This window comes from Callospermophilus lateralis, chromosome 19 (assembly GCF_048772815.1).
Source record: "Callospermophilus lateralis isolate mCalLat2 chromosome 19, mCalLat2.hap1, whole genome shotgun sequence".
In the NCBI taxonomy this organism is placed as follows: domain Eukaryota; kingdom Metazoa; phylum Chordata; class Mammalia; order Rodentia; family Sciuridae; genus Callospermophilus; species Callospermophilus lateralis.
In genome coordinates, this window is record NC_135323.1 from 32,357,821 (window position 1) to 32,383,663 (window position 25,843).

The following is a 25,843-nucleotide window of genomic DNA, read 5'->3' on the forward strand; positions in this document are numbered from 1 at the left end:
TTTTTCTTTTCTTTTTTTTTTTCCCTTGAGACAAGATTTCACTAAGTTGCCAAGGTTGGTCTCAAACCTGGAATCCTCCTGCATAACTGCACCCAGCTGAAAGTCTATTTTCTTAAATCACTTACTGTAACAATGACAAATGTTAGAGTCTAGCTACTCAAATTCAACATAAAATTATGATACATTTCTCTACATAAAACAAAATTCTAATTTCCCTCTTGTTCCTATAGGTCCAAAGAGGTTTATCCTCAGTAACTGCTGGGAATATGAAAACTAAGTTCCCTCCCCTCACTCACCCTCCTTCTGGCCCACAGAATTCTCAGAAGCCTCAGGAAAGAGTTCTGCTTCTGTCACCAGAAGAGGCAGCCCTGGGAACTCATGCCCTGCACCTCTGTACTCAAGCAGTACCATTTGTCTGGGGTGGGGTTTAAATTATCTCCAAAAATATGAAATGACCTTGACTCCATCCATCTCTCTACAGGTTTGTCTGACTCATGGTGTGGCAAGAAGTAGCCCCAATCCTCTTTCTCGGGCCCTGGAACAACCTCTGCCTCCTCTTTTATCATATGCTAACACAAACTTGAATCAGAACAGACTCAGCCTTCTACAACTAACAGTGCTTTTCTTGAAACAGGTTCTTGTTCAATCCTCCAAATGACCAGCAGGGAAGGCGGACCTCAAGGCACCAGCCCAACCCCTATGCCATCATCTTCCAGCCTAGATGGAACCCAAGTTCTAAACCTCAGGATCAGCTGGGAGAATCTCCCAACCTTGACCTCTAGTCTAAGATGAGGTCTCCAAGCCAGGGTGTCCAGGACCCCTATCCTCAGAAGTTCCTGAGCCTCCATCATGTAAGGATGGTACCATGACCCCTATCTAGGGTCAAATACCCCACCTAATGGGGCAGAGGAGTAAACTGCAGATAGCCCAAACCTTTAACAATTAGCAACCACACATAATTACATCAAAACACAAAGGAAACTTAACACCAAAAAACCCCACAAACTATCCAATCAATAAATGGTGTAGGGAGCTGAACAGATACTTCTCATAAAACATATAATCAATCAACAAATATGTGAAAAAATTTTACATTTCTAGTAATTAGAGAAATGCAAATCAAAACTACTGTAAGATTTCATCTCATGCCAGTCAGAATGGCAGTTATCAAGAATACAAACAACAATAAATGCTGGCGAGGATGTGGGGTAAAAGGCACATCTCATACATTGCTGGTGAGACTGCAAATTGGTGCAACCAATCTGGAAAGCAATATGAGATTCCTTAGAAAACTTGGAATGGAACCACCATTTGACCCAGTTATCCAACTTTCCGGTCTATACCCAAAGGACTTAAAATCAGCATGCTATAGAAATGCAGCCACATTAATGTTCACAACAGCTCAATTCACAATAGCTAAAGTGTGGAAGCAACCTAGATGCCCTTCAATAGATAAATGGATAAAGAAACAGTGGTGTATATACATAATGAAATATTACTCAGCATTAAAAGAAAATAAAATTAAGGAATCTGCAGGAAAATGAATGGAGTTGGAGAATATCATGCTAAGCAAAGTAAACCAATCCCAAAAAACAAAAGGCCAAATGTTCTCTCTGATAAGTGGATGCTGATCCATAACAGGGACCAGGGAGGCATGGGGGAAAATGGAGGAACTTTGGGCAAAAGGGAGGGAGTGGAGAGAGAGTACATGGGGGCAGAAAAGATGGTGGAATGAGATGGACATCATTACCCTAGGTACATGTATGACTGCACATATGATGTGATGCTACATCATGTACAACCACAGAAATGTCAAGTTGTGCTACAATGGTATACAACGCATCAAAATACATTCTGCTGTCATATATACCTAATTAAAATAAATAAATTAAACCACCATTTGACCCAGCTATCCCACTCCTTGTTTTATACCCAAAGGACTTAAAATCAGCATACTACAGGGCTGAGGTTGTGGCTCAGCAATAGAGCACTCGCCTAGCACGTGCGAGGCCCTGGGTTCGGTCCTTAGCACCACATAAAAATAAATAAAATAAAGGTATTGTGTCCAACTACAACTAAAAAATAATTTTTTTTTTTTTTAACAATCAACATACTATAGTGACGCAGCCACATCAATGTTTATAGAGTTCAATTCACGATAGCTAGACTATGGAACCAAACTAGGTGTCCCTCAATAGATGAATAAATAAACAAAATGTGGTATATATACTCAATGTACTACTACCCAGCTTTGAAAAAGAGTAAAATTATGGCATTTGCCAGTAAATGGTTGGAGTTGGAGAATATCATGCTAAGCAAAATAAGTCAATCCCACAAAACCAAGGGCTGAATGTTTTTTCTAATATGCAAATGCTAATTCACAATAAGGCGGGGTGGGGGGGCAATAGGGAAGAATAGTGGTTCCTTAGATTTGGTAGAGGAAAGTGATTGGAGGGAAGGGGAGGGAATGTGGGGATAGGGAAGATAGCAGAATGAAACAGATATTATTACTGTGTGTGTGTGTATGACTACATGACCAATATGATTCTGCAACATGTACACTCAAAAAAATGGGAAATTATATCCCATCTATGTATGGTATATCAAAGTGCATAAATGCATTCTACTGTCACATATAACTAATTTAAAAAGTTTTAAAAAAAAACACAAAGGAAAAAACCTAAGACAGTTAATATATGAGCTTCAACAATGTTTAAGTCTTTAAAACAATCGCTTTTCTTATCTACTCTTTGCTTCCTGGGGTGAGATAGTGGGGAATACCCATGCCTCCCTTCAGAATGTGTACCCCTTTACTATGAAACTGAAGGGCTTCTGCTGGAAGCAACAGCAGCCATACAGTTATCAGCCTGGTGAGAACGTAACACTGAGAAAGCTCAGAAACGGCAGCAAGATGCAAAACACCATCCGTATCTACTGTATTTCTGTGTATTTTCCGCACACTTTAGAATCACAAAACACATATGAAGGTATGCCCTCCACCCTGCAGGGAGCTCCTGCTAAGGACAGATAACCAAGTGATGGCGAATCCTTGACATAAACTAGATGTGTGAGGAAGAATATTGGCGCTGAGACGAAGGCAGACTAACCTGCATGAGTTCAGCACGCACAGGCTGAATGTGGTCATAGAGGAAATCAGGTTGCAGGTTGTCCACGCACAACTCCAGGGTCCTCAGGCCTTGGCTGACCAACGTCTGAGACCCATTGAGGGCAGACACCAAGGGATCCATCAACATAGGCAGATAGGGCAAGAGAGAGCTCAGCCGCACTGGGACTGTGAGACACAGCTCCACAAAGAGGTCCTTCATGTGCTGCTTATGCAGGCCACTCTGCAACATGTTCAATCCTGAAAACAGGATATGAGGCCATCAGAGAAAGAATGTCACTTTCCAAACACATGTCAAAGTTAGCTATACAAAAATCTCTAGTCCACCTTTCATTATAAACACTAAAATCATAGGAAGACATTTTGTGCCCCTATAATACACTCTATTAGATAAATCTGCTCTGTAACTGCAGCTCTCAAAATCTCTTGAGTGGTATCAGCAGGCTACACATGATGATTATAAATTGTATTATGATCTTATAAGGCAATATCATAAACCATTTTTAAAAGTCACATATCCCTCTAATAAGCCCAAATTAAAGACACATCCTATATTATGTGTTCATTTCAAGTTTAAGGTTTACAAGCTTACATATTCTTTCAGGCTTCCTGTAGGTCACAGTTGAAGTCAGTACTTTTAAAAATCCACTCCTGTTCATTATAAATGTAAAGGAGCCTCCTCCTTACAAAAATCAACCTCCACACCCTTGACAATCATTACCAAATACTGACTCCTTTCTACCTGAGATCTTCTCACTAACAACAGAATAGCTGAATGAAGAGAGAAGCCTGCGGCCCCCAATCCAGATATATATTGGGGGACAACAGAAGAAACTCGGGAAGGAGTTAGCAGGAAGAAGACAGCAACAGAGAAGCACCAGAACCAGTTTAGAATCCAGAAGGCAGAGGAGAGGGCAGAGGTAAGTTCCCAGAAGAGAGTTAGCTTTAATAAAACCAGAAGTGGAGAACTAAGCTTGGGACAGCAGAGAGACTGCATTAGGAGGAAATGAGACTAAGGCTAGGGACCAGGAGATGACTGGAGATTGGGCTAAGTGGGGACAATGGAGCCTGATTATGGGCCACTTGAAGTACCTTCTGTGGGAAGATTTTTTTATGACCCTTTTACATTCAATAAACTGAGGATACTATGTTGTAAATGGTTTCTCTTATGGAATTTGTAAAGAAGGTATATGAAAAGATGATATCCCTTGCAAAGAGCTCACCTACCAAAAATAAAAACTCCTATAAGAGTGTTTCCAATCATAAACACTCAATGGATCCAAGATGCCCTTTAGCTATACATCGTGAAATACTCTTAATTATAGGATTCTGGTTATGCAAATTAGAAACTACCTAGGAAATATAAACTAACTGTAAATCAGCTGTATACCTTGCCTTTTCCTCTTAAAACCACTTTCTTTCTGGATCTGATGAGATAAATATTACAAAAATGAAACAAAGTCACAACCAAGTAACCAAAATCTTCCAAATTTGGAAGGGCCCATCCCTGAACAGGGATACCGTCAAAGTCCCACTGCCTTTTAAGTAGGGAAGGGAGACATGCACACAGTTTCCACCCCACCTCCCAGAACAGTGAGTGACCTTCCCAGGTAAGAGGACAAACCCCAGCAATTGGCAGCAGCTAGACACATGCACACACATAAGACCAAGAGACAACCAAATACCACTACTCTAACCTTGCAGGAGGTTTGGGAGAAGAGGCAAAAATTCCTGATACAGGAGATCATGGCTACCTCCGCCAATAGAGCGGAACAACGCCCGAAGCAGCAGGAAGTAATTGTAGGGCTCCTTGGCAGTCTGCGCAAGCTCCATGGAGCTATTCACAATCTTGTGCAGGTGAGGCTACGGAGGAGAAAAGACCAATTAGTGGGCTCTAAAAAAGGAGAGTTTACACCTTCCAGACTCCAGGTGATGGGTCACTATAATGTGAGAGTAATCAAAAGCAATTCTGAGGAGTGTGTCACAAAAGAAGAGCTTCCCAACCCTTATATGACTCAAATTAATTTCTCTTAACATACATGAGGCAGGAGGGTTCCAGGTCCAAAGGCAGTCTCAGCAACTTAGTGAGACCCTGTCTCAAATAAAAAAAAAGATTAAAAAAAAGGACTGAGGATGTGACTCAGTGGTTAAGTATTTCCGCACCTCTGGGTTCAATCACTGGTACCAAAAAATACACACACACACACACACACACACACACACACACAGAGGATATATAGGTTTCCACCAGTCTGGCTATGAAAAAATCATTTAGACGGTTCCTATGCTAACATGTAGTTACATGACATTGGCTAGTAGGAACCGAGGGTCTACCAGTTCTGCAGTTCTGGTAGATACAGTCCTTTAAAGGACTACATAATCATGTAAGATGAAAGAAGTTTATTTCCTCCAATACTTTAAATGCAAAAAGTAACCTAAAGGAACTGAAACATAACAACTAATCATTACCAAATGTGAAAAACCCCAAAAGACAGGGTTTGGAGGCTGGGGATGTAGCTCAGTGGTACTGCACTTGCATAGCAAGTGCAAGGCCTTGGGTTCCATCCCTAGCACCACAAAAAGAAAAAGAAAAGGGAAGTTAAAGATACAGGATTTTGGAAGACTTAGTTGAAAAGATGTGATCATGAGGGTTTTCTGTAATTTGGAAAAAAAAAAAAAAAAAGATTAGCTTATAAGAATTTTAATCAACATTTTAAACCAGATTAGCTTTTTAGTTTATACTTCTAATCTTGCTTTTGACATCTCACCGGCAAAATTTGACATGAAATCTTTCTGTATGCATATTTTAAGGGAACAGCACTGATACAATTATAAACTTCTTATATATGGCATGGATATTTATTTTAAAAAATAAACCAACTACATATGTTATTCTCTTGACAAAAAAATTTTAAGGAATTCATTCCTTGAATATTTTTCTTGAACGCTAATCCAACATTCTAAGGTTAAGTTTCTCCTATTAAGTAGGATTCTTGTTTTTTGGGTTGTTGGTCTGTATAGTTGTATGTAATATTGGCAAAAAATTTTAAATATTTGAAGACACCGAAATACAATTGAATATTTTGTTTTTTAAAGAGAGAGTGAGAGAGGAGAGAGAGAGAATTTCTTGATATTAATTTTTTAGTTATCGGCGGACACAACATCTTTGTTTGTACATGGTGCTAAGAATCGATCCCGGGCCGCACGCATGCCAGGCGAGCACGCTACCACTTGAGCCACATCCCCAGCCCATACAATTGAATATTTTATAATTAAGAAACAAGTATTTTCCTTTTATGTTAACAAAAATAACATTGACATTACCGACAAAGAATTACTATATAACTGGAAAAAAGCAAGGAAACTATCCTGTAAAGCTAATTATCCCACACTTTATATTTTCCTGTCAGTTTACTTATTTACTCTTCAAAATTTGCCCTATAGAAAACATCACTCTTTAGACACACTTGGTAGTAATATTCAACTTTCTACAGGAACTAAAAGTATTTTGCCATAAGTGGAAATTTTTTTCCAGTACCAGGGACTGAACTCAGGAGCACTCAATCACTAATCCATATTTTGTACTTTATTTAGAGACAGGGTCTCACTGAGTTGCTTAGCACCTCGATTTTGCTGTGGCTGGCTTTGAATTCACGATTCTCCTATCTCAGCCCCCCCCAGCCACTGGGATTACAGGTGTGCACCACTGTGCCAGCAGAAGTAAATTTTTAATGAAATTTTTTCTTTTACCACCTGCTCTTTCAGCAGGTGACATAACTATGGATAGATTTTAGCATTTGCAAGAATAAAATAACTGATGAGATTCAATTACCTAGGGTTAGTCATTTATTTAAAAGAAAAAAAAAAGAAGTTTGATATGACAGATTTCCTGTGAGATAATCTTAGAAAGGAATAAACTAGAAAGAATTCTTGATCTAAAGTGTGTGTGCATGGAGGGGTGGTACAGCCCTATAATGTGCTATATACATACTGCCACAGACAGCTAAAGAGAAAATACACAGAATCTAAATAACATAGTTCTGGTAGATATGGTCCTTTAAAGGACCATATTTTCCTTCCATATTCTTTTGCATCATTTGACTTTTTAAAAATAAAAACACACTCCTATTTTACTAGTGTAATCCAGAAAAAGAAATTGAGTTTATAAAAGAAAGTAGGGGTAGCAATAATAACACAGTTGCTTACCGTATGAGTTCTGAATGTTTCATATTAGGTCACCAAATACACTAAATTCTGTTTAGAAGCATATGAATTGTTTTTCATACCTGACCTTATTTGCTGAACATCTTTATTAATCCAAAGAGTACTTTATACATATAAAATAATCACTGTTCAAAAGTTTTAGCGTTAAAAAAAAAAGACCCTGAACAAAACTGCTAGTCAGATCTAAATAAGAATTACCTTCAGCATTTGCTCATTTTCAGCTGCAAACAGGGAAACTGAGCCAAAGACCAACTTAAACAGTTTGAGGTACAGGTTGGAGAGCTCCACGTTGGAGCCCATCTCTGGCAGGCGATCCAGGAGGTATTCCACCAGAATCGTGGCAAACAGAGCCGAGGTAGTAGGATTTGCCAAAAAGGAATTGGCAACAATCTGTCCAAACAAGAAATACTCATGACAAAACAAAACCAAAAACAAATACCACCCTTCCAAGGCAGCTATAAGACAAAGTAACAAGGTTTCCAAAAACCAAAGCCAAAGTTAAACCTGTATCTGACAGGCCAAGAAATTAATTATTCACCAAAGGAAACTAAAGAAACAATTGGCTGAGCCTTCAGGAAGCAGCTCACTCTGAGCATTTACATGTTATTTCACCCTCACTGTCAATACCAAGAGCTTGCATTTAACACACAATTTCTTCTTCTTCTTCTTTTTCATTAAAAAAAGAAAAAAAAAATTAACTTCTAATGAGAGGAACTCAGATTTTCTGGAAACTTTTTTCAAATGTATAGCTTAACATTTCTCCGAATTTGGCTCTTAGGTAGTACTTTATTTTTTAAATCCTTAACATAAATGAAACAAAGTATTCAACACATAAACAAAATACTTTGAAATGAATGTTGGAAGAATGCAAAAAGGAGCCTTATACCTGAAGAGCATAATTTTTTGAGATTCTTTCCACCATGTAAGGGACTGTAGTTTGAAAGATTTCTTTAAATGTTAAGGGATTCATCATGGTGAAGACGCCAGCAAAGTGTTCCAACACTTCCTTCTCTTCCTTCATTCTAACAGTCTGGCAGTTCGCTACTCGAATGTATGTTTGTCCATTTCCTGCTATCTGAACCTAGAATAGGGGAGAATCACCCACAGGCATTAAAACTGACTGACTGAACTTCCCCAAACATACTTCATTACAAAATCATATAAGCTACATACTTAAAAGAGGGCACTTGAATTAGATAATAAATGTCCTCCCTTAATTCTTCTTTCTCTGCATAATTTTGGAATTTCAAAAATAATTTAGGTGTTCAGACCAGAAACTAAAAAATAGTACATAAACATAAATCTTATGTTTCTATTGTATTCTATTTGAACCATCCCCCTAAAAAAATGCAACATTCTGATTCTTATAAACAAGAATTCTCACTAAAAAATGCAACGCTAGCTTGTACAACAAAAGCAAACCTGGGCATACAGACACCGTGGACCATCCAAACAGTCCCCGTTCCATCACTAGCACCTCTAATCCTAAGAGGCATCTTCCACACTCAACAGCCTGCTAGGTGGGCGCTTCCTTACCTGATAGATATCTAAGGCCTGCATTGCATACTTCACAAGTTTTATGTAAATCTGAGTCTCTTTGGGTTGTAACTGCTTGTTGGGAATGAACTGAGCTTCTGGAAAAGAGAGAGCATATTAAATTAACACGAATAAAACCTATCTACTAAAAATGTTACTGGTCCAAATAATTTAAGAGTGCAATTACCACCAGGTGCTTTACACGAAGTTATGCCCCACGTGATCGTCTTGACACCACAGACTAAGGTTTTTACCAAACTTCGGCAATCTGTAACCTGGAATGTCTGTTTGTCTTCCTTGTCCTTTTCTCCTTGCTTCTCAAAGGGAGGCACAGGGGCCGGGGTCACAGGGGTGGCTGGGGTAGGGGGTGGGGGTGGGGGTGGAGCAGGGGCCGGAACAGGGGCAGGGGAGGGGGCAGGACCAGGGGCCGCAGGGGCAGTGGGAACCCCAGGCAGAGCTGCTTCCACAGCTCCAAGTTCAGACTGAGGTTTGCACTTCTTAAAAATGGCAGAGAGCTGATACCGAGCAATGGTGTGGAATTTGAGAACAAAAACCTAAGAGGAAGAGAAGCCAGGTTAAGACAACAGTCATCAACAGGCCACACGATCCCTTTGGATGACAAGAAAAATAGAATGTCACTGAAACACCTGAAGTCATACCTCTTGTCCTCCTCACAAAGGAGGCTGAAGTGTCTCTGAGCACTTTTTGTGCCAGTCACAAAGGAAAAGAGACGTGCTGCGTCTTCCCTGTGATTACTATCTTTGTTTTACCCAGGAAGAGCCCGGCTCAGGAAAGTGAGTGAGTGGTCTGGTGAGCAGCACCAGGATTTGAGCCTGAGTGCAGGACTTACCCTCCTAGGGCCGTACTACCATCTGCTGGCCTCAGGGATCATTTTTTACCCCTCACCAAGGCACCCACTGAGATCTCCCCAGAAATGTCCACAGCTGAGTTAAGCCTTGGCTACTCTGTCCCACAAAATAACTCTGCCAGGAAATCACCTGCTAGGAAGTACACTCAGGGCTTCATGAGCTGCTTTACTTAACATTCACAGCAATCATGAGGAGATTCCATGATTATCCCTGGTAAGAAGATATTAAACTGCCACAGAGAAAGCAGTTCACCCAGGCACACTTAGCTAATGGAAGGAGGAGCTGGGATGGGCACCCAGGAGTTCTAACCCATGAGACCAAGCTCGGCACTCAGCTGTCTGATGAACTTTCCAGTAGAGCACTTGTGTTAAGTTTAGCCATGTGCAAGACAGAGCACAGGACAGACACTGCCTCTTAGAACCAGTACCTCCAGCATCCGCATGAGGACATCCCTCCCGTTGCCACTTTCCTGTTCGCTCTTAGACCGAATGCAGTCCACCAGGTTCAGCAGGAGCTTGCAGGACATTGTTTGGATGCTGCTGGGCAGGGACTCATCATCGATGTTCTTAGCAAAGAGCTGGACGGCGAGGGAGAGATCACTAAGGGGCAGGTGCTGTCGAACGTGGTGCACAAGATCGGCCAGCGTGCTGTAGGCAAGGGGCCTGTAGGCAGAGATCCCCCCACTAGTGCTTATTCCCCTTTGCCACCGTGTACATCACTGTCTGCACTGGCAGCACCACCACTGAGATGGCACAGCAAAGCAGAGAAGGTCTCCCACAGCTCCAGTTCCCCTACCCACTCTCCCAGCTGACTAAAAGGTGCAAGTATTAAGTCGATGTTTAAATTATCACTTTCCAAGTTAAATGGTTGACTTTTATGCACGTCATAAAGTTCCCAGCAGACACTGGCACATATGGTGAACCCACTAGAAACAATTATCAAATGACCTGCATCTGTGTGGGTTTTATATGTGAATTAAATAGTGTATGTGAATTAAAACCTATATATTATGTCCATATTGTAGAAATATAATAATAATGGTCAAGCTATTAGTTCTTTTTTTTTAATATTTATTTTGTTTTAGTTTTAGGTGGACACAATATCTTTATTTTATTTTTAACGGGGTGCTGAGGATCAAACCCAGTACCTCATGCATGCTAGGCGAACACTCTACCACTGAGCCACAACACAATCCCAGCCCCAAGCTATTAGTTCTTTACTCACAAACATGTGGACTCCTGCCACACGCAACTCTGGGCATGAGGAATAAATAACACAATGACCCTGGTAAACAGAGCCCCCACCTTCATGGAAGGGAACAAACAAGAAAAGAAATAAACTATACAAGTGTTGTGGGAGTGGGGGGGTGTGCCTGAAAGGGGCACTGTGAGAAGGACCAGTTCGGGAACTATGCTGGGATGCCAGGGAAGGTTCCTTTGAGGAACACTGAAGCCAAGACTGTGAGGACAAGAAGGGACCATAAGGCAAAAAGCCAGGAAAATTTCCATATGAGGAAACTAGGCAGACCAAGGGCCTGAGGAAAAGTGCCCAGAGTAGCCAAGGAATTACAGGAGCTAGTGTGGCCGCAGGAAGTCGGGGAGGGGAGTTAGAAGGCCAAAACCGCAGCCGCAGTTGCAGCAGCAGGGACAAGTCAAGGAGAAAAAGAAACATGAAAACTCTGTAACAAGCGAGCAAAGCCAAATCATGCTTGAACTCCTGTGCCGTGGTCAAAAGTTGGGTTTTTTCTAGGGACAAAAGAAAATCACTTAAGGGTTTCAAGCAAGAGTAACATCATTTGTTGCCCAACTCCAGGCAAGTTCAACCCCAAACTGTAAAAGAATGCCTTACTGGGCTGGGCTGTGGCTCAGTGGTAGAGCACTTGTCTAGCATGTGTGAGGCACTGGGTTCGATTCTCAGCACCACATATAAATAAATGAATGAAATAAAGGTCTATCAACAACTTAAAATAAAAGGAATGCCTTACTTAATATTTTTTATAAACACTATAAGGAGTCTACATCATATTCAAAACATCCTGTACATTTCTCAAAGATTCATCACACCTCCCTTACTGGAGGCAAAAAAAAATCATATTGATGCATTTTAACACTGTAAAGATGATTGTTAATTTTCTCCTTAAAAACAGTAACTATTACCATACTACATGTTACTTTTTTATTAAAGTGTAAGAAATAACATACACATGTATTGAAATAACACATTAGGTACTAGATATTTGTTTTCATGTATCAGTTAAAAAAGTCAATTTAAATTTTCAAACAAGTATTAGAAATAAAGACTAGAAGAAAATAAACCAAAATATTAGCAATATTATTTGAATTTCCTGTGTAGGACCAAAGACATTTTTTCTTCTTTTTTCTTGGTAGGTTAAAAATACTCTTCTTAACAATGTGTTATTAAAAAAAAAAAGAAAAAACCTAATAAAGTTCTACCTACAATTTAAATCAAGACTCTGATTTCTACTTTAAGCAAGGGTATGAAAAACAGTCTAGGCCTTTCCAAAATTTCCTATTATTCAAATTCAGTAAGTCAAAGCCTAATAGCCTACAATTGTTGAAACACTCGGAATACTAAGTGCCAGCACTTGCTGCCCCTGGCATTTAACCTACCAGATATCATGGGTCTAATTTCATACCTTAGAGTTTCTCGAGCAGTATATCCTGAGCCAATTAGTATGGATTCATCAAACAGCTTGTCCATGCAAGGAATGAACTCTAGAAAACAAATATGCATTGTGTATGTCACTAACATGACCAGTTAAACATCAAATTATCTCATAGTATTTCATAGCAGTCAGTGGGCAAGTGATCTGGACTTGGAAAGGGCTAGAAAAGGGACCAGAAAGGCACATGTACCATTCCAGGTAAAGGCCCTGGCTCTGCTGGGCCACACAAGCCACCTATCCCTGAAGATGCAGTCAGAGTTATGTTCAGAGAATGAACTAAGAGTAATTAAAAAAAAAAAAAAATCCAAAAGAATGTTGCAATTCTGGAACAAAGCCAGCCTCAGCTTCAATAAGTAAAATGAAATACATATTTCACCAGGAAATAGTTAGTGCAGCTCAAAGTAGTAAAAGAAATGTCAACACAGGAAGGACACATGCACATCCCTGATTAACTTCTTAAGCAAGACAGCACGAGAAGTGTTAAATGAAAACAGCAAGAACCGTCCCTTCTGAGGTCAGAGGGAGAATGTGGCTGAGAGGCAGGAAGGCACACAAGGAAAGGAGCAAAGGCTCAGATGGCGAATGCTGGAAGACTGGCTAAGGGAGGTGTAAAAACTGAAAGCAAAGGGAAAAGGTAACAAGAAATCAAACTGTGCAGCCAAGGGCTTCCAGATCCTCCCCGCGGCCCCAAATCAGAATCTCTAGAAAATAAAGAACTTTGTTAAACAGTGAATGGTGGTGTCTTCAAACCACTGGCTCTTCAGAATCAGTGCAAATGGGCTGCCATTTGATATTGTTCCACATGTCAAAAAAAAAGTAAGGCAAGAGTAAATGTTGGTGGATGGGGAGATCTAACTATGACATACTTTTTTTTTTTTTATATTTTGAGAGTCTTTAAAAGTTTCTTTCAATCAACTTTTTTGAGAAGAGATACTGTTTCCTATTTCACTTTTAGAAATTACTATCATCAGCTTCGAATAACCTGTCATATAGTATCTTGCTTAGGGAAAAAAACAAAACAAAACCCAGGTGCAGCGGCTTAGGTAGGCCTTAATCCTGGTAACTCGGTGAGACCCTCAAGCAACTCCACAAGACCCTGTCTCAAAACGAACGGGATAAGACAGACGAACTAGGGGTGCAGATCAGTGGTAAAATGCTCCTAGGTTCAACCCTCAGAGCCCCTCCCCAAAAAAGCCTTTCAGAAAAGAGACCCCCCCCCCCACATATCTGTTCCCAAAAAAGGAAGATTCTAAAGCTAAATTCCACATGTCTCACAAGATCAAAACTTGGAGGGTAGCAGCTTGGAAAAACAGTAATCCTGGCAAACAGGTGTTACCACAGACGCCAAGCTTTAGGCCTCAAAAAGGACTGCTTCAGCAGTGTCGGATCAGGGAATAGTTATCAGAAAGCACAAGGACTGCACTGACACAGTGGAAACCTCCACTACCCAAGTCCAAAAGCAGCTCCCAAATCCTCACTGGCATGTAGCACAGATACTGGAGAGTAATCTGAGAATGGCACTGAGACAGAATTTCTCCATTTAAAGGTTCCTCTTAAAGTTCTTCCATTGTGGTATCATACAGAGAGGAACACACTAAGACAAAAAACATAAATCACAAAGGAAGTGTCACCAAGCAAGGGATGTAAATGACAGCAATGTTCTATTCCTCTACCTTAAGCAGGTATATATTCTCTAGTTTTTAAAGAAAATCACATTTCTTTTGTGATCTTTGCTAAATGTGTCAAATTTTAAAAACAGGGGTGGGGGGGGGATTAAAATGTGTATATTTTGTGAGTGTGACAGAGAGAGGCTGGGGATTGAACCCAAGGCTACACATGAACTCTTATCACTGACCTACACGTCCAGGTCCTCCTGGAAAAAGTGAGTATGTGCTTTCCAGCTACATCCACATACATTCATCACTATAACATAGTTTTGTTTTTCAGTACTGGGGAGCAAACCCAAAGCTCGTACATTCTAGGCAAGCACTGCATCACTGAGCTATCTCCCAAACCCTTTTTAAGTTTTACTTGAAACAGAGGTCTCATTAAGTGGCCCAGACTGCCCTTGAACTTGCAGTATTCTTGCCTCGGCCTTTCAAGTTGCTGGGATGACAAATGTGCACCACACCTGGCTATAGTTTGAATTTAACAGCACACAAAAACTGCACCCTACTATATTAACTGGTAGACAAGCACAGAGACTGTACCCTTCCTTTCTTGTTTACCAACTACATAAGGAAGCCAAGTCTTGGTTTTACGCCTGGCCTGATTTATAAACTGGTGGCACATAAAACATTAATGGGAAAATGATTACCATCTCTAATGTTAGGATGTAACTTCAATCTAACATTTTAGGCATATCAAATATGCAAAAATAATAAACTTATAAAAATCCATGGTAATGAGAGAAACAGTGTAATTATCAGGTTAGCAAAAAGCAAGAACAACTCATCATTTTCACAATATGGAGAATGGAAATACTGTATTTTGTTCGACCTTTAAAGACTGATAGCTGTAAGAAAGCAAATGGATGTTGGCTATTTCAAAAGATTTGCAGCCAAAGGCAGAAAGTACAAAAAAAAAAAAAAAAAAAAAAAATCAGAACAAAAGCTATGCTAAGGAAGTGATTACTTTAATTATGATATATGTATTTTTTTTATTTTTTTGTTTTATTTTTGGAGTACCAGGGATTGAACTCGGGCACTCGACCTCTGAGCCACATCCCCAGCCCTATTCTGTATTTTATTTAGAGACAGAGTCTCACTGAGTTGCTTAGTGCCTCACTTTTGCTGAGCCTGGCTTTGAACTCACAATCCTCCTGCCTCAGCCTCCCGAGCTGCTGGGATACCGGCATGCGCCACTGCACCCGGCTAATTATGATATTTTTGAGAAGGTAAAGGCAAAACTCTGGCACCAGGCAAGAAGACAGAGAGGCAGAGAGAGGGAGGTGATAAGGGGAAGGCAATCACAGATAGGAAGGTAGAGAGGAAGAGAAAACAAGAAAAAGAATAAACCAAAGACAGCAGTAATGGAGAAAGTAAGAGGGATGTGGAGATTAAGCACAGCGTCAATTACGACCAAGCCTCACCCCCAAAGATGGCAACAGGGTCACAAAAGCACTCAAAGAAGACATACGGTTTCTCAGTTCTGTGGTGAGGATGTGTTTTGCAGCAATAAGAAGCTCCTTTCTGAGGTGTGCAGTCTCTGCTGGACAATTTGAAAGTAACTGTAACATTCCTTTCACCATCTGCTGAGAATACTTAGTCACCAACTCCTGTGAAAGTAAAGAGTAAAATGACAGTTACACTGCTGGGGGGTGTTAAGAAAAACCCAAATTCTATCAGCTTTTTAAAAATTCAGAAAGACATAGCTTGACTCAAGGGACACTCACAGTAACAAGCATACTAAAAAAAGAATATCCAAATGTTTCAATTGTGTGCATGAACACGTGCACGCGATTGTGTGTGTGTGTTTCCCCATGAGTGCGTGCACACACACTGCCCTTTGGGAAGCCATGTATGGCAACACAAACAGCCATTCTTTTACAGAGTGGGACTGTGGATGACACCGATGTACTTTCCTATGTCTTCCAGAGTTTCAACAATGAATGTGTTGCTTCCTTATTGGAGGAAAAATAAATGCTAAAAAGTGTTCCAAAAGTACTCTTTACTTGGTCATTTCAGGACAGGAAATTGAGAATGACACCAGAGATAATGCTAATAACACAGAATAGCTCTAATCACAGTCTCCCCTCAAGGGGTCACAGAAGTCTATTCACCAAGGGAACTCAAGCACCAAAGGATAAAAAAAAAAACTGAATTAAGTAAGCCAAATGTTCTATTTTCTTATTGTAGGTTTTATTCTCTACTTAAATATATGAAAAAAGAAAAAAAGCTTTTAAAAGTAGTTTTTATTCCTGACAATTTAAAATGTGCTTTTTCATTTTCCTAAAGTAAATCTACCAAAAAAATTACAATTCCATTGCTATAGATCGGAAATAAATTTATTCCGTACTTTGGAATAATCATGACTATTTAAGTATTTTATTCAAAGGAATTTTATGACTGATGAAAGAATAAGATCTATTTTTTTTCCAAGCCCTTAAGACTTAACTAAGACCACAATGAAAACAAAACAAAAACACTCTACAGGCTCCTCGAAAAAGTACCTGAAACTTCTATCATGGTTTGATTTGGTAACACCCGTGTAGTTCCAAGCTCTCCGGCACCTATTTGCCTCAACCATAACTTCTAACAACAGAAGGTCAGTGAACCACATATGACCACATGAAAATCTGTGTGCAGATGTTTATTTATAAGAGCTTTATTCACAATAGCCAAAAATCACACACACAAATCCAGAAAGACAAAAAAAAACCTTAGTGGTTTGCCGAACTAGAGTGTGGGAAAAAAATAAAAGTGACTCCTGAAGGGTATAGTTTCTTTGGAAGGAAAAAGGGTTGTACCAAAAAAAATTTAAAAACCATTCCATTTTACAATGTGTAAATTCTCAATAAAGCTGTATTCATATATTAATGTCCTAACTCTCAATGTGATAATAAGGAAAGGTCTTTAGAAGATAAAGTTAAATGATATCCTAAGGGTAGGAAACTAATTTGACAAAAAATATGGCCATAAGAGGGGAAGAAAGATCTCTTCACCATGTTAAGACCCAGCAAAAAGGTAGATACCATCAAGTAATAAAGCAAGGTCTCACTAGAAACCAAACCCTACCAGAACCTTGATCTTGGACTCAGCCTCCAGAATTTGAAGAAGAATACGTTGTGTTGTGTAAGCCACCTAATTTATGTGCATTTTGTTAAGAGACAGCTGAGCAGACCTACTCAGCAATAAAAGTATTTCAGCCTTAATAAAATCAAAAGGACAAAACCCAGCACTCATGCTAAGTGAAAAAAACCAGATTCAACTAATCCCACACACTACTTGATTCCACTATGAAGACACTAGAAAAGGCAAAACCACAGGGACAGAAACGAATGAGGGCTCGCCGGAGGTGGGGATATGAGGAAGAAACTAATTACAGATGTACATGAGAACATTTTTTTGGGTGATGAAAATATTCTGTATCTTGATGTGTTGACAGTCACCAACTACAAACAAATATCAATTCAAAGAAGTATATATTCACAAGTGGTGAATTTTATTGTATGTAAATTATAGCAAAACAAAAGTTAAGGAACTAACCTGGTAAATTCTGATGATATAAGCTAAAAATGACAATGTTTTAATCTGGGCAGCAATAAAGTCAGCATACAATTCCTTGTTGTAAAGCTTATGTTGCCTAAGGAAAGTGAATAAAATTTACAATATGAATTAGTTCTTATTCTTAATAGTTAATTAACTATATATAACAATTAGTAGGCTCAAAGTCTGTTTCTACATAGACAAGAAAAACACAGCAGCAACATAAATGCTTACATACTTTTATGTAGTTCCAGGTAACATAAAGGGCTTAAAGCCCCAAACCAAACATTTGGACAAGTCAGTCCAAACAGTGCCATGAATTCCATAAAGCCAACACAGGACCACCCACTCCAACATGGAATATTAGTGTACCTACTGGCTCACTGCAAGCCCTATTCTGGGGCCCTGGGGATTGTTAGAGGCAACTCCTTGTTAGATCCTGCTCTCATACACCTCTGTCAGACAGGCTGCAAATCAAGACAGGTCTAAGGAGGAATGCCCCACAGCTTGAGACAAGCCCCTGAGGATGAATATGGTTGGTCTATTCACAGATTTGGGGTTTCAGGAGAAAGGACACCAGGAAGTAAGGAATACTCCAGTTCTCATGCTGAAGTCTTCAAGGTGAGAAAGGCTGGGACATCCACAGTTACAAGTGAGTGCAGTAATGCCTAACGATACTTCTAAACTTACAGGATAACAGAAACCAAAACATGTCATCTTTTCAAAATAAGGAACTAAAAAAATATGATTATTATCACTGAAACACACGTTCAAAGTCAAAAGCACATATAATTTCACCAAAATGTTAATGCCGCAAATTTTCACATCTTAAGAATGACAACTGCGAGTATATTATTACTTGAAGGTAAATGTGCTGCTGCAGTCAGCTACACCGCCATCAAAAGACGACTCACCTGGCTTGTGCAGATACCTGAATTGCAATGGTATTCATGATCAAGGGCACAAACTCAGCAACGACATTGTGGATATTCAATTTGTAGAGCTAAAAGCAAAAACATCAAATGTTCATGCTTTTGCATTGTTACAAAAACAATTATTTGGCATACCAAAGAAACTGCAGTACATTAGCTAGTACGTCCGTCATATACATCTTTCTGTTACAAAAAAATTTTGCCAAAAAACCAAGATACTAATAAGCAGTACACATACCTGGTACATTAATACAACAATAATGGGCAATTCTGCCAACACTTTCAAAGAAAGTGATCCTCTTGGAATAATGGAATGCTGTAAGACAGAAAGAGAAAGAACTGTGGTTATCACTGTGGCATTTACAATAGCCTCAATAAGCATCACCACATCGAAATAGAGAAAACACAGACACATCTTTGTAAATATCTATAACAAAAGATCCAAATTATTTTGAAAATAAAGTATATGGAACTATCATTAATATAAAGGTTTTTTATATTTTCCCCATAATTACTTGTAGTAAAAACTTCAGGAAAATATGTCAAAAAGAGATTCAAATCACCTAAGAAGAATTTTAAGCCAATATTATTTTACTTAAAAGAACAGCAAAAAGTACAATTTATTCAGTATTATCTAAAGATATTTTAAAACAGAAGACATTTATAATAAATAAAGGAAATAATTGAGTAATCTTATTAAAGTCTCAGAATAGATAAATGTCAGACCCAAAATACAAATGTGTGTGAAAAGACAAGCAAAGAAAATTAAAAGAAATACAAAAAGAATGATACACAGAAAAGTTTCCAACTTAAGAAGTGCTAAGGAGTGAAAGCTTTATTTTACTTAAAGTCTTTCATTCACCGTAGCACAAACTGAAACATTCTACAGTCATTTCAGTAAAACAAATACAAATATTAAAATATTATTAATTCAATCATGAGCATAAGTCACATTAAAGACCCAATACACACTACATTATGTGGCACTACAAAATAATAGCCTACAGACAATATAAGCAATTCACAAAACCCCACAAGACAGGTTTTTCAGATAAGCAAGAAGAGCAGAACAAAGGTTCAGGAACTTTCCCAGAGTCAGAAAACTTGAGTGCTTATGCTGAGACACCATCTGGTGCTTTCTGCCCCCTGAGCCTTTGCGCTCAATTACTGAACTACAATTTTATTGGGACTTTCAAAGGACTTGATTAATGTCAAAAGACTCAAAGCTAAGGAGCGGCAAAGTCCCTTAAACCTGGCCTGCTGCTCTTCCCAGTATGAGAGTCCAAGTCTCTGTGACCACTTCCTGGCATCAGTGGTACCCAATGGTTCACTTTCACCACATCCAGGCTGCACAGCAGAACCAGTGATGCTCTGTCAGGCACAGTGGTTTACGTGTATTAAATGCCTCTAGGTGATTAATGAAAAAAAAAAAAAACTTAAGTGGCCTAAAAGATTAGTATCTCATTCCTCTATCTAAAGTGGAGGAGCCCCAGGTTAAAACTAATCCCAGAAGGCTAAGAAGACTCACCGTCCGGGTCTCACTGTCCTCCCGCTCGGGGTTGACCTTCACAGCAATGGTTGTGATCATACCAACCATTTCTGGGGGAGGCACTGTGTTCTCGGGAATCACCTGAGGGTTCTCAAAATAGCGGTTCTACACAAAAGGAATAGAAAACGTTTGTTCTAAAGTCAAGTATAAAATTCCTTAATAACATATGTTCAATACTTAGTGGAAGAAACCAAAATGCTTATGAAGTGTTCTTAACTATATATATATTAAAAAATTCAATGATATACTAAAGTACTGAAAAGCCAGACCACCTCCCCAAGGCTTCAAGACTAGAAGCTCAGTCACAAAATGCACAAAGTAAAAAATAAAAACCCCAATGTCAAGTATTTAAGCTAAATAAGATCAAAAGAACTCATTTTTTGAATGATTGACTTATCAATGTAAGTTTTAACCATCACTAAACATTTCTCATTCTAAAATTAGCATCCCCCAATTATTTCTCCAACCAAACTACTCCAAATTCTCTTTGGAATAAGGAAACAACAAACAAATATGACTAATAAATTCAAACCATAGTAAAAACATACCACTACTTTTGGAAGCTCCTTATAAATCTGTTTCACAAAATCCAAGAAATGATGAATCTTAAAAAAAAAAAAGAAAATAATACATTCATTATAATTTATTAACAAAAAAAATGCTTTCAATAAGAAAATCTTTAGGGCTGGGGTTGTGGCTCAGTGGTAGAGCGCTCATCACATGTGAGGCACTAGGTTTGATTCTTAGCACCACATTAAAAATAAAATTAAATTAAAGATATCATGTCCTACTACAACTATTTTTTTAAAAGAAAAACCTTAATAGTTTTAATGTATAAGAACTCGTAAAACAGGTAAATAAAATGTCAGACATGATATAAAGAGGTATAAAGAGGCAGTGGATAAGAAAACACACAATAAGAAATATAAATGCAAAGGACAAATAAACAGAAAGTAAGTTTCTGTTTCAGAGATTTGTTTATAAAAGAGCAAAGAGATTTTGCTCTTCAAAAAATAATACACTACGCTTGAGAAGAACTCTCATGTTACTGAGGGAATCATAACTCCTGAAAACTTTCTAGAAATCAACTTAGCAGTTTCCAAAGTTAAAATTAGCAGTATACATCAGAAGCATTAAAACCTTTGACTTTATAACTCTACTTCTAGAAACTTATCTATAAAATAACTCCAACCATAAACAAAGATGCTCAGTAATGGTTAAGAAGTAAAAGGTAAATATACCTTAAATATCTAAAAAAAAAAAAAAAAAAAAAAGGATACCTATAAGAATTAACTTTATAGCCAGGCATGGGTGCAAATGCTTGTAATCCCAGCAAGTTGGTAGGCTGAGGCAGGACCACAAGTTCAAGGTCAGCCTCACCAACAAAGGAAGACCCCATCTCAAAAAAATTTAAAAGAAGGATTGAGGATTTATGTAGCTCAGTGGTAAAGTACCCCTGGATTCAATCCTCAGAACCAAAATTTTAAAATTAAACAAAAAACAAAAAAACAAATTAACTTTTTAAGTTGGGCATAGTGGCGCATACCTGTAATCCCAATTATTTAAGAGGCTAAGGCAAGAGTCTCACAAGTTCAAGACCAGCTTGGTCAACTTATCTCAATCGGGGATATAGCTCAGCGATATAGCATCCCTGGGTTCAATTCTCAGTACCGAAAAATAAATAAATAAATAAATACATAAATAAATAACTCTATAAAGAATTTCTTTTTTTAGTATTTTTTTTTTTTTAGTTATAGATGGACACAATACCTTTATTTATTTTTATGTGGTACTGAAGATTGAACCCAGTGCCTCACATGTTCTAGGCAGGTGCTCTACCACTGAGCTACAGCTCTAGCCCCAAGAATTTCTTATGATTGGGAAAATGTTTACATATAATATGAAAGAAATAAATCACAACATAAAATATTACATACAGTATTATCAGAATTAAGTGTAAAATATACATATAAAGTGGGAAAGAGAAAAGAAAATCACAAAGATATTAAATATTGCTAAGATGTCAGGAATTCTATTTTATCTTTATGCTTTTAATTTCCAAATAATCCACAGAGAAGATATTCTCTTAATTATGGCTAAGACAGTGTGTTTATTGCTTACTATTGTAGGCAGGTACCAATCACTGAGCTAAGAACTTTAATTTTATACACAAATCTTCAGACATTTGAGAACATGTCTCCATGTTATGGAAAAGGCTCTAAAAGACAATGAGTTCACTCAATGTCACTCAGCTGCAGAGTTGCTTAGTTTAGATCCAAATCCAGCATGGACTTCAGAATTCCCACCTTGTCAACATCAGATGTGTACGTACCAGGAGAGTCCACACAGACCTGCTAGCCTCACTGGCTAATACATTTCAACTACTGAGCAAATTCAGCAAGATATTGATACATACATTTTTTTAAGAGCCCCTGACGAATTCACAAATAATTGCCTCAACTTGGGCTATATTTTCTACATTGTCCAATCAACTTTTAAAAAGTAATAATTTTACACAGTAGAAGGAACTTGCTGACACTTTACAAATGCTATCAGGATAAACAACTTACTTCTTGTGTGATTGGTGGCCTGAACTGTTTGTGTAGCTCAATAATTATTCTTAGACAGATAAGAACATTTTCTTCATTTTCAGTCTTTAAAAAAAGAAAGACATTTTTAAAAAGTTATGCTTCTGAAGAGTTTTAATCTCAAGATAAAAAACAATTTTCTAAGCATTTTATGCAGACACATACACCCTCTGTCAACTAAATTACATATAACTTGCTGAAAATTCATAAGCCCATAGAACCCAGATGTCCCAGACAGAACTGTCCATGGTCTTTGGTAGATTATCAAGGGCATTCCACTTGTAAGCTGCATGAGAATGACACTCTACCATTAGATACACTGGCATATTTGGCAAGTCACACCATAAACTAATGTCTTAATGGCCAAAGTTATCACTGTTCACTGCTTGGAAATACAGGTTAAGTACCCCTCATCCAAAAATACAAAATCCCAAACTTTCTGAGCATTTGACATGACGCCCCAAGCAAAAAAGTCCACACATGATCTGATAGGATGGGTCATACTCAAAACACAGGTGCACTAAGAATACTGCATGAAACCATCTTTTGGCTACATGTATAACATGTATATGAAACATACATGAATTTCATATTTAGTCTTGGACTGTATATTCAAGACTTCTTATAAAGTATATGAAAATATTCCAAAAAAAAAAAAAAAAAATCCCAAATCCAAAACACTTCTGGTCCCAAGCATTCAGGTAAGGGGTACTTGTACTGCCCAAAGACCTGGAAAGGACAAACAACTACCAGTTCACCATGGACTGGACCCTGGGCTGAGCACTTTATGAAAGTTCTAAAAATGAGGGGTACCACTCACATTTTACCTATGAGAAAGTAAAGACTCAAGAGAAGTTAAGCAATGTGGCCAACATGATACAGCTAATAAACAGCAGAGACAAGATACGATCCAACTCTATCCCTCTCCAAAGATCATCTTTCCAAGGAGCCCCAAAACACAATAAATTGTAAACACATCAAGACTAAGAGGAGCAAGAAAATAATATTAGGGATTCATTCAACAAGCATCAAATGGATTCCCCAAGAGTTCATGACCTTCTTCATAAGCATCCACTATCATAAAGCATTGTGCTTGAAATACAAACTATAAAAAGCACTGTGCCAACAAACCCTGTGCTGAATATTTTGACCACCACCCAACTTATTTTCCACCAAGTCTAGTCAATTCCCAGCGACCAAAAAAAGTTCAATTAAGTAGTCTGTCTAAAAGGAAATGGGGAAAAGTGAACACACGACACATTTTTATTCACATAAATGAGAACTTTAGTGAAAAGGAAATCGTTGTATAGAAGCAAATTTTACTTAAAAAAAAAAAAAACAACACATTGATACCTTTGAATATAGCTATATAATAAGAATTCTTAAATATTACCTCTAAAAAGCGAAACATCACAGACAAAACATTTTTTGTATGAGGACGAAGATGTTCATTAGTTGGTATTCTGTGAATTATTTCAAGTACTAGCTTCCGCAGTTGCTGGCAAAGAAAAATAAAAGTGTAAAGATAAAATATATGCAAGAGATCCAAATTAATTGTCTCACATTCTACAAGTGTCACACAGCTATCGGCACTGGTAACTACCATAAAATACGATGAATCTAATTTTAGAAGGAGTCCTGTAAATTATTTACATGTTAGCCAAAGTGTGTACTGAAAACTTTTTATTTTCAATATTTCTACAACTGTGTACCAAATCAACTAAGCTAACCTTTCCTTTCACAATGTATCAGTATTTCTAGCAAAAGGACACAAGCAGGTGAAGATGGAGTATATCTATGATGAAAGAGCAAAATGTAAACTGAACTTAGTTTAGAACCTCCCCTCATCATCTCCATTTAGCTCCCATAACACGGTACAATCTTGTCACCTTGCACCTAAGGAATATTCCACCACAGGCTATACTAAGCTTTCATGGTTCTATCTATGGAGCTGACAACTAGGCAGGTCAAATATGTAAGTTCTTGAATTGGTAAAATACAAAAATGCTCCCTCTAGCAATAGACTTCCACAAATATTATGGCAATATTTTAAGTTTATTTTTAAGAGCTAAATAGTTATAGAAAAAGTGGCATAATGGGAATGTTCTAAATTTATCAAGTGGAGACAGGGTGTGAATAATAGGACTGCAGAGAGAAAACGGAATTAGCCATGAGTTATAAGAACTAAAATTTAATAAGATTAGCATTGGTAATAGATGTGGAAATTGGTATCATTCAATTAATTTTTTTCCTTGATACATGTTTGAACTTGTCGGGACATAGCTCAGTTGGTAGAGTGCCTCGCATGTACAAGGCCATGGGTTCAATCCCCAGCACCACCAAAAAAATGAAAATTAACACAGTGAAAAAATATACATTACCAACTGGCAAACAGAAATAATTTAAATTGTAAAAGAAATGGCCTGGCAGAGCACAGTAATCCCTACAACTTGGGAGGCTGAGACAGGAGGATCACAAGTTCAAGGCCAGCCTCAGCAACTTAGCAAGGCCATAAGCAATTTAGTGAGACCCTGAGGATGTGGCTCAGTGGCGAAGCACCTGAGTTCAGTAGTTTAAAAAAAAAAAAAAAAAAAAAAAAGCCTAGACAAAACCAAACCTGAGGAGGAAATGGGCTTGACCAAATTATCCAAAAATGACAAAACCTTTAATTTTCAGTGGAACCCTAAGTTTTCTGAATTGTTTTCATTCATAAATGTTTGCAAGCCCACAGCATGACATTTTCCTCTGATACTTTTTAACAGGTTACCTGGGCTGGTTTCTCCTGAAGAAACTGGACTTCTCCATCTTGGAGAAATGTAAGAAATCGAGGGATGATATGTTCTAGGAATGTAGAATACTGAGGAGATGATGTTACATTCTAATTAGGCAAAAATAAAAGAAAACTCCATTAGTTATAAGCTCATATTACATTTCAAATTCACATTTTAAAATGACCTCAAAGGAATACAAAACATTTTCAGAGAGCCAACAATAATTCTGAGTATTTAGATGTTTTTGTAGTAATAAAGTTTTAAATAAATTAGGATGATTGTTACTTCTGAAATCCAATTTAAGAGAACAAAATTTACTATTAAAATTAGAAGTACTGAGCAGGGCATGAGTATAAA

General features: G+C 38.1%; 1 protein-coding gene across 4 annotated transcripts in view; it reads right to left on the minus strand.

The window, feature by feature from the left end:
- Trrap (transformation/transcription domain associated protein) overlaps nucleotides 1-25,843 on the minus strand; it is a 111,891-nt gene that overhangs the window by 78,019 nt on the left and 8,029 nt on the right. For all 4 annotated transcript variants that reach the window (XM_076840749.1, XM_076840750.1, XM_076840747.1 and 1 more), the window contains exons 4-20: nucleotides 25,483-25,593; nucleotides 24,109-24,213; nucleotides 22,698-22,781; nucleotides 20,676-20,732; nucleotides 20,107-20,232; nucleotides 18,817-18,894; nucleotides 18,561-18,649; nucleotides 17,647-17,743; nucleotides 15,578-15,716; nucleotides 12,410-12,488; nucleotides 10,181-10,415; nucleotides 9,072-9,438; nucleotides 8,885-8,982; nucleotides 8,235-8,429; nucleotides 7,547-7,738; nucleotides 4,822-4,987; nucleotides 3,108-3,364 (exon numbers count right to left, since the gene is read on the minus strand). In XM_076840749.1, the coding sequence (XP_076696864.1) occupies nucleotides 3,108-3,364; nucleotides 4,822-4,987; nucleotides 7,547-7,738; nucleotides 8,235-8,429; nucleotides 8,885-8,982; nucleotides 9,072-9,438; nucleotides 10,181-10,415; nucleotides 12,410-12,488; nucleotides 15,578-15,716; nucleotides 17,647-17,743; nucleotides 18,561-18,649; nucleotides 18,817-18,894; nucleotides 20,107-20,232; nucleotides 20,676-20,732; nucleotides 22,698-22,781; nucleotides 24,109-24,213; nucleotides 25,483-25,593 (2,475 nt within the window). The remainder of the gene's footprint in view (nucleotides 1-3,107; nucleotides 3,365-4,821; nucleotides 4,988-7,546; nucleotides 7,739-8,234; nucleotides 8,430-8,884; nucleotides 8,983-9,071; nucleotides 9,439-10,180; nucleotides 10,416-12,409; nucleotides 12,489-15,577; nucleotides 15,717-17,646; nucleotides 17,744-18,560; nucleotides 18,650-18,816; nucleotides 18,895-20,106; nucleotides 20,233-20,675; nucleotides 20,733-22,697; nucleotides 22,782-24,108; nucleotides 24,214-25,482; nucleotides 25,594-25,843) is intronic.